We start from the raw sequence: 16,086 nt of genomic DNA, 5'->3' as shown, positions 1-16,086 counted from the left end.
TGGCAATAAGAAGGGAGCAGGCCGGGCAACGGTGGTGCACACCTTTAATCTCAGCACTCGGGAGGCAGAGCCAGGAGGATCTCTGTGAGTTTGAGGCCAGCCTGGTCTACAGAGTGAGATCCAGGACAGGTACCAAAACTACACAGAGAGACCCTGTATCGAAGAAAAAAAAAGAAAGAAAGAAAGAAAGAAGGAAAGAAAAAGAAAAAGAAAAAAAAAGAAAGGAGCCAGTTAGGAATGACACATGCCTGTAATCCAAGCACTGGGGCTGAGATGGGAAGATGTTATTTGCTGGCCAGGGCTAGGTAGTGAGACCCTGTTCCAACAACAGCAACAATCACAACAATAAAAGAATAGTAACCATCCCACCATAGCCCTGTGATCTTACAGACTCAGCCTCTTTGAAGGCTGAGATAGAAAAGTTATTCAAGTTGAGACACCATAACAAGATCTTGATGGATTGATGGATGGATGGATGGATGGATGGATAGATGATAGATAGATAGATAGATAGATAGATAGATAGATAGATAGATAGGGAGACTTTACTGTAAGTATAAAATCTAAGGACTCATGTTGAATACATATATAAGTCAATAAAAGATTCACAAATCAATAGATATATGGATAAGAGATTTGAATTATTAACATTACACCTGAAAATAATTGACTAGCCAGTAAACTAATGAAAAAGTGCTTAATGTCTTTAGTCATCAGGGAAATACAAATGAAAAAAAATAAATTGTATCAGAATGATGAGGATAAAAATGGCAATAGGAAGCTGTTTCTCTATGTGTTTATGCTGCATATAGAATCCAGAACCTTGTGCATGGGGAGTACATGCCCAGCCATACCAAGTTTTGGGGAAGACAGGAAGCATTAGAACTCACAGATACTGCTAGAATTTATATTGGTAGAAAAGTTTTGGGTACCTGGGAGGTAGTGGTGCTTGCTTTTAATTCCAGCACTCTAGAGGCAAAGGCAGTTGGATCTCTGTGCGTTTGAGGCCAGCATGGTCTACAAGAGTAAGTTCTAGGACAGCCAAGACTACACAGAGAGATCCTGTATCAAACAAACAAACAAACAAAACAAACAAAAAAAAGCATCTTCCATCTCATTCCTCTAGTACTCTCTTCTAGCCCTTCAATATAGTTCTTGGCCATCTCAGTTCATTCCTCTCTAGTTCTTACCCATCTAGTTCTTCCATTCTCTTTTCTTTTCCCCTTCTTGTCCTTCCAAATCTCTTTGTGTTGTTGTTGTTGTTGCTTGTTTCAAGATAAGTTTTCTTTGTGTAGCCCTGGCTGTCCTGGAACTTGCTCTGTAGACTAGGTGGCCTTCAACTCAGAGATCCACCTGCCTCTGCCTCCCTAGTGCTGGGAGTAAAGGCATGCGCCACCACCCCTGGTAATTCATGCTCTTTGAATACGGTACTTTTCATGGTGTGTTATCCTTCCATTAAAAGGGGGAACAGCTGGGGTGATGACCCAGCAGCTAAACCACTTGCCATGTAAATGTGAGGACCAGAGTTTGGATCTCCAGCACCCACATGAATATTGGATGGGTGTGGTGCTGCTCATAATTCTCCAGCTCAGAGGGCAGGCTGGATATCCTTGAAGCGTCTAAGCTAATCAGACTAGCTATATTACTGAGCTCTGGGTTTGATTGGCAGACTCTGTTTTAATGAATAAGGTGAAGAGCTATTGGGGAAAGATGCCCATTGGCCTTGAGCTTCCACGTGAACATGCATCTGCACATATGTGCTCATACATACACAACACAACACAGATTAAAAGAAAAAAAAAAGATTTCTCCTCATTGTAGCCTCAGTTAGTGTCTTTTGAGAACTGAGCTGAGCTCTCCACCCTTCTCAAGCTGTGCTTGAGTAGCTTGGGGTCCATTGCATCTCCCAATTGGACCAGACCTTTAGGCACCCACTTTAGGTGCCATTTCTGGTCAAAGCAATGCCCAGCCCACAGATTCCTACTGTCCCTTCTGCTTCTCCAGCCCATCCAAACACTGCCCTTTATTGGCAGGGAACGTGCTTTCTGTTCCTCGATCCTTCTCTCGCCTAGCCACATCCCACATCTATTCTTCCAAGCAGCTGGAGAGGTGTGGTCAGGCTTCCCTTCCTGAGAGGAATCTTTTGGTTCACCACAATCAACCTTTATGGCTTAAATTCTATGTTGTGAGATCATCCATCATCAGGGTGTTTGCTGAAGGGGTTTTGGAGTCCTGCCCCTCCCCCAGAATGTTTGGGAACACGACCCAGTATTTATGTAACTGTTGGCTAGGACTTCTGCATCTCTTACAGACATGTGCAGGACCCATTGGACAGTCCTGCCAACGTGGGTGTGGGCTTCTTGGAGCTTACATTGTTTATCTAGGAGCCAGCCCTAGGACAGAGGACAGAACAGCCAGCTCTTCCCACAAGGTCTGTGTGTACATCCTGGCAGGGCAAAGCAAATAGCAGATGATGTCTGACGTTCCTGTTTCAGCTTCCCGGGAATGTCTGCTTTTCACTGAATTATGTTGTCTCCTGAGAACAATGATTTCCTGCCTGTAGCACTCCGGTGAAAAGTCATGGCTGGAAACCAGTATCATTAACTCTGGATGTACTATGAGTAGGCTGTGTCCCTCCACCAGAAAGAAGCCTGTGAGCTTAGCAATCTGACAGAGCCAGTGGCTAAGGAGGAACACTGCCTGGAAGATCACTGAGATTCCCTCTACCCCATAGGTTTCCTTTGAAATGCTCCTGCCTCACTTTCCTGAGCAACGGTTGAGGCCCTGCGCTGAGCTGAGTGAGCTCTGTCTGCTACATGTATTGTGTATGAAGGCTGGAGGGTGGTAACATGTTTTTCTCTATAGCTCTGCACCTTTAAATTTTTATTTACGTTAAAAAATGTATATGAATGTTTTGTTTGCATGGATGTATGTCCACTACATTTGTGTCTGGTGCCTGCAGAGGTCAGAACAGGGCACCAGATGCCCTGGAAATAGAGTTACAGATAATTGTGAGCCACTTTGTAGGTGTTGGGAACCAAACCTGAGCCTTCTCCAAGAGCAGTCAGTGATCTTAACCTCTGAGCCACCTCTCCAGCCCCTCTATTTAAGGAAAAGAATTTTTTTTGTTTTTAATCTTGTGTGTATGCATAGGTATGTGTGAGTTTGTGCAGTGCCTGAAAAGGCCAGAAGAGGGCACTGAATCCCCTGGAGCTGGAGGAGCTATTGCCGGGTTGTAAGCCTCCTGATGTGGGTGCCGGAATTGGACTGGGATCCATCCCAAGAATGCAGGTGCTCTTCATGTTTTAACCGCTGAGCCATCTCTCCACCCTCCTCCACCTTCCATTTTTCTAATTACATTTTATTATTTTGTGCATGTGAGCATACACAGGAACGTAGCACAGCACACATGCGGAGGACAGCTTGCAGGAGTCTTTTCTCCAGCCCCTGCCTTCAGCAGCCTGTTATGATTCTGGGTGTGTGGATCTGTGTGAGGAATAGGGACCTCAGTCAGGTAAGAAAGACCTGAAGAACCAGACTCTGTTGCTGTCTGAGGGCCCTCACTCCCCGCTCCGCCCACTTTGAGTGAGAACCACCATGCTGACCTGAAAGAGAATGAGGTTTTTGTCAATCTCCAACCTCTAATAATGCAGGAATGCACCCTTAACCCCATCCTGCTTAACACAGTCCTTCAGAATACAAAAATGAGAAGATCTCTGAGAAGAGATCATGATCAGAGAATCATGGTGGACCAAAAATAACAAGAGAAATAATGCTAATCAAGGCCAGCATGCTCAGGGAGAGCAAGCTGGGAGAAGGGCCTGCTCCACTTGAGACTGACTATGCAGGAGCATGTGTGAGGCCCTGGGTTCAGTTGCCAGCATGAGAGGGAGGGAGATGGAGAAGGAAAGAGAAGGGAGAAATAGAGAAGAGCTGTAACTGTGCAGGACTAGATAACTTTATTTTTCATTTCTGGTGAGACAAGATCTCACTATGTAGCCCTGGCTGGCCTGGAACTATGTAAACTAAGCTGATTGTGGGTATCCATCTGCTTCTGCCTCCCAAGTGCTAGAATTAAAGGTGTGCACCACCATGGCCAGCAAAAAGATATAAATGAAACTCAAGAGATAGATACCTACGTGTGTCCCTGGGTCACTTGGTTGACTGGGCCCTAGAAGGCTGGATAGGACCCTTAGGACTACAGAGGCCAGTCTTGTCAAGGCCCATCACTTCTTTGGACTGCAGATGTCAGTATAAGCTGAAGCAGTGAGGTCCTGAGGCCCATCTGCCCCACTCGCCCCCCCAGGATCATACAGGGAAGCCCGATTCCTGATGCCTAGAATTTATTTCTGAAGGAGAGCTGTAGCACATAGGAAAATACACATGGCTTTCGGTCTACTTTTTTTTTTTTTCCCAGAGAAAATAGATTCTGTCATTGGCTTTCTGAGCACCATCATCCTGTTCCATGAGGTTCCAGGATGAATGGCCTGTCTCAAAGATCCCGCTTTCAAGGCAGCAGCCTAGCCAAGGCCTCTGGGGTTGAAAGTAGGGGTTTGGGGGACAGCAGTCCCTAAGGGGGTAAGGGCTGCACATGAGCAACACTCACTGCAAAGCTAAGGCAAAGAACAGAGCTGGCGGGAGGTGCCTCCCCTCACCCTAAGGACATGGCTTACTGAGGCTCAAGACTCAGACCAGGCAGTGGGTAGGGATGGCGGTGGCCCAGCCTGGAGCAGCAGCAGGACTCTGGGTATGCACATGGGTATGGGGGGTTGGGTGGCATGCTGAAGAGGCAGCCTATCAGCAAACAGAGGGTCTTCAGCTTGCACATTTCCTCTGCCCCAATATAGTTCCCAGACTGTGGTCCCCAATCCTACACTTGGCCCCTTACACTGACTACTTCAGGTAAGGGGCCCAGCTCCGGTCCCTTCTAGTTCTTTATCCCCTCATAATGTCGGTGCCAAACATTCTTAGAGCAAAGCCCCTGAGCTCCCTGCACCCTGACCAGGGCTGCAGAGAAGGGAGAAAAGAGAAGTGCTAGCTGGGGACCTCTCCCAGCTCTGGGAACTCCTTGTACATCTCTTGGACAATCATGCGGTCCATCTGGCACTGGGGTGAGGCCTCTTCCTCGGCCAGGATGCGCCGCAGCGTAGCCTGCAGGTCTGACAGCCGATGGCGGTGCTGCAGGTAGGATGTGGAGCGAACCACAGCATGCATCAGGGAGAGGTACTCCATGCGCAGCTGTGGGAAGAGCAGATTGGCTCAGAGACCCCCAGAGAAGTACTGCAATCACCCTCAGAGAGGGACTGGCCATTACTGCCCCATGGGCTCTAGGACTACAAACCAGCTGGTACTTCTCGAATACCAGAACTGCATCTCTAGGACCTAGAATGCAGTCAACACTAAATGGCTCTTAGAGCTGTTGAATAGTGAATACATGAATCACTCCAGCCACAGAGTTCCAGAATACGGCTGCCCTGGAAAGTCCTGCCAGTCCTTTGATGCTAGGTCCCCTAGATACCATGCATGTCAGTCAGAATCCTTGGCTTCTCGCTCTGTCTCTTGCCCCAGAAGATCTTAATTACACCCACAACTTCAACAATAATCCACTCTCACACATACATCTCATGCAGATCTGTCCTGTGAGTGCCCAACAAGAACATCCAGTTGCTGACTTGGCATCTCCTCCATAGCTCCGACGCCTCAAATCCACACACCTTCCACCAAACCCAGCATCTTCCCCCAACATCCCCAGGGTGAAAGGCTTCCCATGTTCTTTACTCTAGGACAGAAACATTGCTTTGATCCAAAAGTTCAGGCCCGAATGCATGTGTCCCGATTCCCCTGTATCCAGTTCTGACTTACTCTGCTGTGTCTGTTCTCCTTGTCCTGCTGTCCATCTTCTCTCTCGAACCTTAGGTGATCTTGTGCTTTCTAAAACCCCCTTGTCTTCTGCTCTCTGCACCCACAATTCACCTGTCTTCACTAGAAAGCACAGCAGAGCCCACCACTGCCTGTCCCCTGCCTCACCTGCTCATCTCTTGCAGTGGTCCATTCTCTCCAACACGTGGCCCATTTCTCTATGCTTACTGGAGAATCCCGCCTAGGTCAGGGCACGTACCAGCACCTCCACCTTTAAAGACCCTCCCTGATCCCATAGTGTCTCCTTTTAGCACCTGTCTCCACTTTTTTTCTGTTTCCCTGTACAGAAAATTGGTGACCTTCACTGACTGCTTCCAAGTCCCTCCTCATTTCCACTCCCCCAGTAAATTAATAATTTCTCACACTTTCCATTCAGACTCGACCCTCCACTGCACTGGCTCTGTGGGCCAGTCACCATTGGTGTCCACGCGGAAGCTGCAAAGGCTAACTCTCGGCTCCATCTTCTCCCCGCTCCAAACACATGGTCTGTGGATTGCTCTCACTCACCAGGTTTTGTTCCTGGGTTTCTCCTTCGTTGAGCCCTGCTGTGTCACAGCTAAGGTCCAAGTTTCCTGCTGACTCCATCTATCTAATATCCTAGGTGACCACACTCTATCACAAGCTCTCTGCCGTATTTCTGAACAGACTACTCCAGTCTGTCTCTAGTCCCAACTCATCCACTGCCTCCCTGATGCCCTGGCACCTGAGTATCTTGCAGTTATCTCCTAAACAGTTTATTTATTGTTCTCAGTTTTGGGGACTGAAGCCAGGGCCTCATGTATGCAAAGCAAACTCTATCACCTGAACTATCCCCAGTCCTTGTCTTCAGTCTTAACCCACTCAAAACACAACTCTCGCCATCAATCACCAGCACTCCATCCACCCAGCTGCTCAACACCAACCCAGGAGCAAGCCCTGCAGGCCCACCTCCAGCACAGCCCAAACCGGTCCTGTTTCCCCACCCACTCCTGCCACGGGCTTCCTGGCTCCCAATCAGCCCTCACACAGGAAGGCAGTGAGTTACTTCCGGTTCTGAGAAGCAATCTCAAGCCACAGCTACAGCCTCAAAGGCTCTGTAAAAACCACTGCGTCATCTGCATCTTTCCACCCCGACTCTCTTCAGACATCCTGTTCAGACTGCCACACAGAAGGCTGCCGTGGGTTCAGACACAGCTGTCCTGGCTTCCGGGTGGCCTTCCACACTCCCTGCTCCCTCACCTCCACTAATGTCACAGTCACCCCACTTTGGTTACGATGTCACTCAGCTCCCATCCCCACTGCAGCAACCTCCGGGCACCTTGTCTCCAGGTGACAGGTCCGCAATCTGCCGCACAGTGATGTCAATAAGTGCCATCATGTCTGTGTGGTAGAAGATGGAAGCAGTGGCAGGGCTGCTGAACACATCCTGCAGGAACTTGAGGACAGAGTGTGGTGGCTGCGGCTCATGTTTGAAGATACGCACAGGATCATCTAGGAGGCAAGGTCACAGGAGTCAAGGGGGTCCGCGTTGGGGTCCCAGAGTCATCCCGGAGGATTAGAGAAGTCAAAGCAGGGGAGGTGACGGAGTCACAGGGCATCGGAGTGACACCCATGCAGACTTCTAGGCTCTCACCCCCTCTGTTCAGAAGCAAAAGCAGCTTCTCGGAGAAGATCTTAACATTGGTGTGTTTGCTCAAGGCAGCCATGATGACGTTCTGGTCAGGAGCTGAGGAAAGACATGGATGAACATAGATGAGTGTGTAGTACAGAGCCCACAAAGCCCCACCTGGGTCAGCTGCCCTCCCGACGGGCTCACCCCACCTGTCAGGTGCAGGTTGAGAGCCAGAAGCAGGTTCATGCAGAGGTCTGGCAGCTGCTCTGTGGTGTCCAGTGGAAGGCCGTCCTCAACGATGCTTAGCAGAAACTGGGCAAAGGGTGTGCCCAGGTGTTCTGAAAGAGGAACGTAAAGAATCTACAGACTCAACTCTTCCTCGTCACACAATCCAGCCTCCTTGACTTTCTGTGAGCCTTGGGAACACCCTCTCCTTGTCAGGCTATAGTCAGCAGGTCTCCGGGCCCTTGGGCCCTGCATGGGTTCTACCTCTGGGGCCTGTCTCCAACTCATTAGCAATCTGCATACTCACCATAGTGTGCATAGGGCACTGCCTCTCCCATGGAGAAGACCATGGCCAGGACGAGAGCCGAGTAGCAGAGCTTCTGGTGGTCTAGGAGGGTAAGGCAGGCAGTCAGCAATCCCCAGAGTGCCAGGCATCCCCGGCAGATGGTGGGAACACTCTCCGAGGCACAGGGAGCGGCCCCCACCCCACCTCACCCTGTGTGTCGGTCTGCATGTCTCGTGCCAATTCCACAGGCAGCACGGATGATACAAGTGTGGAGATGATCGCTGCGTCTAGGCTGCACATGGCACCGAAGCATTTGAGGAGCAGCAGCCGCAGCGACGCTCGGTGTTCCTGAAGGAAGAACCCGCGTGCTCAGTGCCCTGACTCCTGCCCACATTCCTCTGTGCCCACTCCCTGGTCTCATACGTACCATTTGGTAATAGGCCACCAAGGCCAGGACAGACTCAAACTCATTCCTTTTGCACATTTTTTTGCAAACTTCGGGGTCTGCATCAGTCTGTAGAGAAGAGAGAGTGAGAGTCACTCAGTGTGAGATGACCACGTGTGGGCAGAAGATACCTGAACATTAAGGATGGATGGTCCCTACCCCATACCAGGATATGCAGTAGTTCTTCCAAATAGCAGCGGATGACATCCTCGTCCTCATACAGCGCCCAGCTGCGCTGCTGGGCGTCGTCCTTCCTTCGAGCTAGGTCTGCAAAGATCACCTCGAGTCTCTGCTGGTCGTGGCAGATCTGTCCTGAAGGTAGGGCTGTGCTCAGGTCCTGGGGGAACAGGGCAAAGCGTGGCTCAGTAAGATCCCTGCACATCACCAGCTCCAGGAAGCCTCCAAGGCCTGGGCCCCTAAGGCTATCTCTGAGCTGAGGTCCCACAAAATCCACACTGGGCAGGGCAACTCCAGTCTCGACCTCCTGGTACAAGATTCCTGCTTAAGACACAGCTGTGGGAATCTCTAATGTCCTCTCCCACGAGGCAGGCATTGACTCTGTCCCTCCCTGAATGTGACTCAGAGTCCTCATTTCCGTTCTACACAGGACGCCAGCTGCTATGCCAAGGCATACATATCACTGGCCTCTACTCACTCCAACCAAAACTACAGGTGGAGCCTAAGGAAATACCTTTGGCTCACCCAAACCCCAACAGGTAGTCAGCACTCACCATCCCCATTCCTTCTCCTGACCAGTAACCTCCAAGACAGGGTTTCTCTGTGTAGCCCTGGCTGTCCTGGAACTCACTCTGTAGACCAGGCTGGCATCAAACTCAAGAGATCTGCCTGCCTCTGCCTCTTGAGTGCTGGGATTAAAGGCGTGTGACACCACACCCCCAGCACCAGTGTCCTAATTTTGACAAGGGACCATAGCTTTCTTGAAATGCCCGCATCTCACTCACTACCATCCAAGTTAGCAGCTAGCTCACCAAGCACCTTTCCCGTACACTTCCAAAGCTGGCAAGGGATTGCTCTCACCTACGTCCTGTGTCGATTCTTTCCCTGAACTCAGAATCCAGAGGCAGAGGAGCCCCAGCAGATAGTGGGGAAACCCCTCCAGGTGGCGGGGAGCTTGCCCTGTTCCCACTCATCCTGGTCTTACCACCTGCCTCAGGCCCACCTGCTCCCACACCACCTGCGATCCAGCCATGCCGGCCACCGTCTTCCAATTCCTCCTTCCTGTGAGCCATGCTCTGTCCTGCCCCTTGGTCCTTGTCCAGGCTGAGTCTCTGTCTAGAATGTTCTTCCTTTCTCTGTCATGGGTCAACTCAAATGACCCAGCGCAACAAAAGCCAAGAACCAGGCTTGGTGTTGAACAAACACCTGTCACAGACAGCCTGAACGAACGTGTGAGGGCAGGAGCGGGGTGGGACTAGCAGGCTGGCTGAGGGTGGAAGGCTCCTTGGCCATGTTGCCCACCCTCACCTTGCCCTCTACCAGCGAGAGGAGGACCTGCTCCATGACAGGTGAGCTGGCTGGTACGGAGGCCTGTATGTGACCCACCACGACACCAATGGCCACACGACATAATTCATGACTCAGGCCGGTGTTTCTCCGCACGAGCTCCATCAGCTCTGCCCCAATGGTCCTTGGCACAACTGTCTCAGCAGCTGGCTTCTCCTCTGTGGTCTCCAGGCTCAGTGCATCCAGCGCTTCCAGGTCGTCAGGGGCAGAGTTTGTATCGGCTGCCACCTCCTCTACAGGGGGCTCAGGGGATGGTGCCTTGGAGGGAGAGGGCTGGACCTGGGACACAGTGGTGTGGGCACCTCGGCGAGGTACAGGTGGGGGTGTGGGTGAGCAGCTGGGACCTAGCTCAGAGGGGCTGGAAGCAGTATAGAGTGTGTCCATGGAGGTGCTGCTGACTGATGAGCCACTGGACATAGAACTACCCCCAGAGGGTATTGAGGTGCGGCCACCTGTGAGTAGAAAGTAAATGCTATGCTGGGGCAACCCACTGGGGGCCCCATGCTTCCTTGCTCAAAGACCCTGACCCTAGTACAGGACCCCCTCTGCTAGGCCCTATCTCCTCACCAAGCCTAGAGCCCCCAAGTGCCCGAACACAGGACTCTAGATTCTCCCCCAGTTCAGAGCTGCCATGTGTCTACCATGAGCAGACTCCCGTCCCAGTTACCCCAGCCTGGTCCTCTCACCGCTCCCTGAGATCACCAGGGCCTCGCGATCTCGGCGCTTCACCGGTGGGGGTGGGGTGGCAGGTGCTGCTCGGCGAGGCTGCGGTGGGACCTGAGAGAACACACGTGGGATCAGGGAGGGCAGGCTGCTGGCTGCCCCTGTGGCCCAAGCAGACCCCTTGAGTCTCCGGATAAAGTCTTAGTCCCACACCCTCCTTCTAAAAAGATACCCTCACTCCATACCTGGTAGAGGACTCCATCCGTCCCAAGATGCTCAGAACTGGGCAGGCTGTGCTGCCGTTCAAACCCAGTTCGACACACCCCATTGGGCTGCCTAGATACAGCAGCATCCAAATGGTGGTCACTGGTGGATGAGGTCATAACTGAAGCACTGGAGGCTGAGGGACCCCTTCGAGACAATGTTTCTTTCCGGTGATGGATCAGCTTCCTGACAGAGACACAGACATACCGTGGCGGGGAGGCTCCTTCCTACTCCCGAAGTCCTCACTTGGTACTTGTGGGATGCTGGGCTCTCACAGTACAGGCCCCTCATACTTCCATCTTTCTGTTCCATTCTGTGGTACCTCATGCTAACCCTAATACTGCCCCTACAGTATCTCTGGCCCTATGAAGGAGCCCACCCACTGCCACGCTCAAGGGAAGTGGTACCTGCCCCTCCCAGACACTCACTGCAGGACTCCACGCTGCTCCAGGCTGTACTTGCCACCTTCCCGCATGGCTGTGTTGTGCACGGCCTCAATGGCCCGGTCAATTGCTTGGAGGACATCTTGCTCCATGCCCTAAAGGTAGGTGGGCAGTTAGACCTGGGGGCCAAGTGGGGTCGATCAGCCCAGCCCCAGCCCAGGCTGGAACTGGGTAGAGGACCCACTATAGCTGAAGCCTAGAAGTCTGGATACTAGCAGACAGCCACAGTGGAAGCTGGAATGAAGTACTCAAACAGCATCACTCAGAAAGCAGGGGCACGGGGGGGGGGGGGGGGGGGTGTCTCTGTGACGGTTCTTTACATTTAGGGACCCCTCAGGATTTTAGCTCATATAGATGCTTGGCAAAGGCATTTCTGAAAACTATAGGTCTGGAGTGAAAGCACAGAAATCCCAGATTGGGACCAGGCATGTATACCTAGCCTACCCTTGGGCTTGGCTCGGAGCCCAGAGTGAAATGCCAAAAGGAAGACTCCAGTGTCTAGAATCCTTAATCAGTCACTCTGGATGCTACTGATCCTTCACAAAACCAAGGTCACACTCCAAAACAGCTTCTTCCCCACAAAGCCCTTCCAGACAACTGGGAGGTAAGAATGGGTCAATTGACCTCCCTTTCGTGCCCCTAAGCTGTTCTTCTAGCTTTTCAGAACACCTCTGGGAAGCCCCTCGGTGCTTGTGGTAAATAAGGGGCTTGAACGACGGGCCTGGTTCCTGGCCTATGCTATCATTCTCTGTAATCCAGGATCCGTTCTACTCCACTGTCTGGCGCGGAGGGAGGTGTGTGTTAGCTGTGGGGCTGCCCAGGATACATGGTCCCCCAGGCTCCACAGGAACCCCCAGAGCCGAAGTGAACACACTCCAGGGTGGAGTTCTGTTGTTTTGGTGGGCTGGGTGGCGGCCAAAGCTGGACAGGAACTCACAGTAATCCTTCCAAATGCTGAGACTGTGGGTGTAAGCCATCATGCTTAGTTCCAGAGTGAGTTTATGAAGCTTCTCTGATGGGGTCAGATGGATACAGGGGTCAGCAAAGTCCTTCATATGGCATAAGGGGTACAGTGGTGGAGGGCTGGGGGGGGACAGAAAGAGTAAACCGCGTGTATACACAGATAAGAGGACAGATGTGGAGAGAGAAGGCCCCAGACACAGGCAGTGAAGACTCAGCTCCACAGTAGAACGGGAAAGGCTGAGGAAGAAAGATAAACGCCAGGTAGAGTAAAAATGAGACAGAGATGAGCAGAGACCATTCCTTCCCAAATTCCCAGCCACTGGCCTGACTGAAGCAGGGGATCCACAGGCTCTGAGGAAGAGGGAGGACTTCCCCTAGAAGTCTCCAATAAGACCCCAGTGCTCAAAAGGCTGAGCTGGGTGTGACACATTTTAGATCCAACTGACCTTGTGTCTCTCACCTCTAGATAAGAGGAAACTAAGGGTCCATGAGGAGGCCCCTAGAACCTCCCCTTTGGTAAGACCAGACAACATTTCCAACTTTAGCACATTATTCCTGTCCTTAACTGGGCCTGGACAGGATGTTTCCATAGCTAGGGACCAGGGCAGGGCAGGAGTCTGGCACAAGCCAGGCTGCTTTGGGCTCTCCTTCTTCCTACAGTCAGGACAGATTAACTGGAGAACTGCAGCAGGACTACTCCTGAGGAAACAGGAACTGGAGCCACAGCTTCCGCTGGAAGGAAACCAGGCCATCTTCATAACAGGGGAAGCCATGCAGAGGCCTCCCTTCCTCACAGCTCCCATTCCAGGATGGAGCTCCCCAGATTTCAGAGGAAAGAAAAGCCAAGAAGTCAAGACTGGAGGCTTGGAGGAAGTGGAGGCAGTACCAGGGAGCACTGTGAGCAGGGGCCAGGGGCCTTGGTTCCAAAAGGGTTCCGGGAATAGTCCTTGGGTAGAGATTGAAAGACGGCTGAATTCAGAATACAGAGATATTACAGGAATTGAGTGTCGAATAAGGGATGGGAATGCCTATGACTTGGGGGTCCAAGTGTGTGGGTCGGGGTTGGGGCTGAGAACCTGGAGGGTGGTTGGGGAAACAGGTGGTGTATGAGATGATACAGTGTCAGTGGAGGGCATGGTGGTCTTTATGGTAAAGGTGGAGGTTTCAAATGGTGCGGGGAGGGAGCAAGAGTGTGGAATCCTAGGGACTCAGTAAAGGGGAATAATAAGGACTTGGGATCTTAGGGACTTGGGTAATGGACTGGAGTCTCTGGGTCCAGCTAAGGAATTCTATTTATATGAAGGCTCTGATTCTGGACACAGGGGAGCCTGGAGCGCCAGTCCCAGGATTCAGCTTTTTATAGGCCTGCGATTAGATGTCATAGGCCTAGTCTTTGATGGGTACTGATGGCCCCTGGGGTCTCAGTCCTTAAGGCTCTTGGGACTTAAGGTCAGATTCTCAAACTCCCTGTCTGGTAGAAGTCCTGAAGAAGCTAGCTGAGCTTCCTGGATCGGTTCTGCGTACCGGTGAAGGGGTTCAGTCGAGAGGCCTGGCAGGGAGGGACACACTCACCTGCAGACGATGCAGGTAGGCAGGCGGCACGTACCCCGTCTCGCCACTGCGCGCCCGTGCAGCTAACCACCAGTGCGTGCTGCTGCGCTCCAACACCAGGAAGGTCTCGCCCGCAGCGAACGCCATGGCGTTGGGCTCCGCCGAGCGGAACGCATACAGCGCGCGGTACATGGGGCCTGACCGGGCCGCTCCGGTCTGGGTACGAGACGGAGGTTGCGGTGCCGGGAAGCCAGGCCCGGAGAGCCGCGCCGCGCTGCGCTCGCCCCGCCCCGCCCCGTGACACGCCACGCGTGCGCATGCGCGACTGCCGGAGCCCCGCCCCGGGAGCGAGTCGGCTCCAGCACTGGAGCGCCGCGCCCCCTGGCGGCCCTGAGAGGTTCGGCAGGGCGGGGTGGTGCTCCAGAGTCTCTTAGCCCCTCAGACCTCAGACTCAAGTCAGGTAATTCCGGTCCTAGCTCGCTCTTGCTGGCCTTCCTCCTCCTTTCCCTTCTCTGGTGAGAGCATTGCTTTTCTTCCCACCTCCTGAGGAAGGCGCACAGGGCTTGCAGCCGGTGCGTCCCCGGAGATGGGGATGTGGCGCTTTGCTTTGAAGAATACTGATCAGACATTTGGAAGTCCTTCGCGGGAAGACGTCTTCTTAGCGAGTCTAGGCCTCACAGTGCCTTAGCACCAAGTTTCTTCTCTGTCACTGAGGTGGTGGGCAAGTGTGTACTGTCCGAAATGCATCTCTGCTTCCCAGCACACCGCACTCTTCAGCCACTGGCTCCCTTCCTTTCTATCCTGAGTCTCTGCACCTGTTCTCTCTGCTTGAGCGCTCCCTTCTGGACCATGCTCCAACTTCTATCAATCACTGTTTTGTCGTCACAAAGGTCTCAAAGTCTATGACCTTGAGGTCATATTCATTCCTCTCTCTCTCTCTCTCTCTCTCTCTCTCTCTCTCTCTCTCTCTCTCTCTCTCTCTCTCTCTCTCTGTGTGTGTGTGTGTGTGTGTGTGTGTGTGTGTGTGTGTGTGTATCTCCCATTTTTTAAAGGCAGTAGTTATGTAACCCTGTCCTCCTGCCCCAACCTCACAAATGGCCCTTCTGGAAAAAGAAGGGGTGAGGAGCAAAAGGCTAATAGGGGAGGGATTGAATTCATGGGGTTTGGAGAACATGCAGGAGGCAGAGGCTGGAGAAAGATCAGCCTGGGCTTCATAGTAAGACCCTGTTTCAAAGAAAAAAAGAAAAATCATCCTTGATCTTCAGCCCAGACCTCTCAGTCTTTGAAATCCTTGCCATGCCAGAGTCCCAGGTGAAGAAGGCATCAAGGGTCTCCACTGAAAGCCTGACTCTAGGGGGCACCGGATGTATACACCATCAAACCTAAAGCTTTTGGTTTTTAATTTTATTCTGTAACTATGTAGACCAGGCTGGCCTCGAATTCATGGTGATCCACCCGCCTTTGCCTCCCAAGTATTGGGACTAAGGGTATGTGCCACGACACCAGGCCTTTTTTGTTTTTTTGTTTTGTTTTTTTAGACAGGGTCTCACTACGCAACCTGAAACTAACAGCAATCCCACTGCCTCTGCCACACCTAGCCTTCACTAATCTGTTTTTAGATATAGTAGAGGTAGGCCCAGTGGGACTTGAGAGCTGTCAGAAGGTTCAGCTCAGACAAGCATTTGACATCCAGATCCTGGCTTCTCCATACCAAATGTTTCTGCCGATTTTTGACCCCCCTTTCTCCCTCCCCGCTTCCAGAAGCTCTCCAGGCACAAGGTAGTAGCTCTTTGGGGCAGTGCTGGCAAGTCTTTGTGAAGACAAGACTGGAATGACCATGGGGCTGCTGAGGAGCCGTGGCAGGTGTTCAAGCCAAAACCACCCTGTCCAAAACTACATGTCCTCCACCTGGGCTCATGGCTACCAATAGACCAGAGACCAGTGGCTACTTGAGACCCCAGCATGGGGTCCAGGGTATCTGAGATTACTATGTCCAGCCAATTAATTACTTGCTGCCAACACAGAAATCAAGGACCCAAGTATTGAAGCGCCTGTTGTCCAACTTCTTAAGCTGTGTGGGGCCGTGGGAAAACCTATGCCAATTGTACTTTTGTACAAGGGTAGTAGAGACCCAGCCAGCATAAACCACAGTGACCTGGCTAAGTAAGTATAACTGGTTTTGGTGATTGCAAGGTGTTAAACTGGGACACTC

General features: G+C 51.9%; 1 protein-coding gene and 1 long non-coding RNA gene across 3 annotated transcripts; one reads left to right on the top strand and one right to left on the bottom strand.

The window, feature by feature from the left end:
- Nucleotides 1-3,936: 3,936 nt before the first annotated feature.
- Nckipsd (NCK interacting protein with SH3 domain) lies at nt 3,937-14,716 on the bottom strand. Its single transcript, XM_059268705.1, has 13 exons — nt 13,896-14,716; nt 11,346-11,455; nt 10,899-11,103; nt 10,677-10,767; nt 9,952-10,442; nt 8,633-8,803; nt 8,449-8,535; nt 8,231-8,369; nt 8,043-8,123; nt 7,720-7,848; nt 7,532-7,624; nt 7,217-7,389; nt 3,937-5,238 (listed from the first exon to the last, which is right to left on the bottom strand). Exons 1-13 carry the CDS (start codon nt 14,064-14,066, stop codon nt 5,035-5,037), a joined length of 2,145 nt encoding a protein of 714 aa, XP_059124688.1. The 5' UTR covers nt 14,067-14,716; the 3' UTR covers nt 3,937-5,034.
- LOC131915435 (uncharacterized) lies at nt 11,035-15,921 on the top strand. 2 transcript variants are annotated; one of them, XR_009380332.1, is made up of 3 exons: nt 11,035-11,166; nt 11,270-11,461; nt 15,636-15,921. It is a non-coding gene; the product is annotated as an uncharacterized LOC131915435 (long non-coding RNA). The 2 variants fall into 2 exon arrangements; XR_009380331.1 differs by lacking the exon at nt 15,636-15,921 and adding an exon at nt 12,484-12,530.
- The last annotated feature ends 165 nt before the right edge of the window (nt 15,922-16,086 follow it).

This window comes from Peromyscus eremicus, chromosome 7 (genome assembly GCF_949786415.1).
Source record: "Peromyscus eremicus chromosome 7, PerEre_H2_v1, whole genome shotgun sequence".
In the NCBI taxonomy this organism is placed as follows: domain Eukaryota; kingdom Metazoa; phylum Chordata; class Mammalia; order Rodentia; family Cricetidae; genus Peromyscus; species Peromyscus eremicus.
This window is presented reverse-complemented; position numbering and strand designations above follow the sequence as displayed.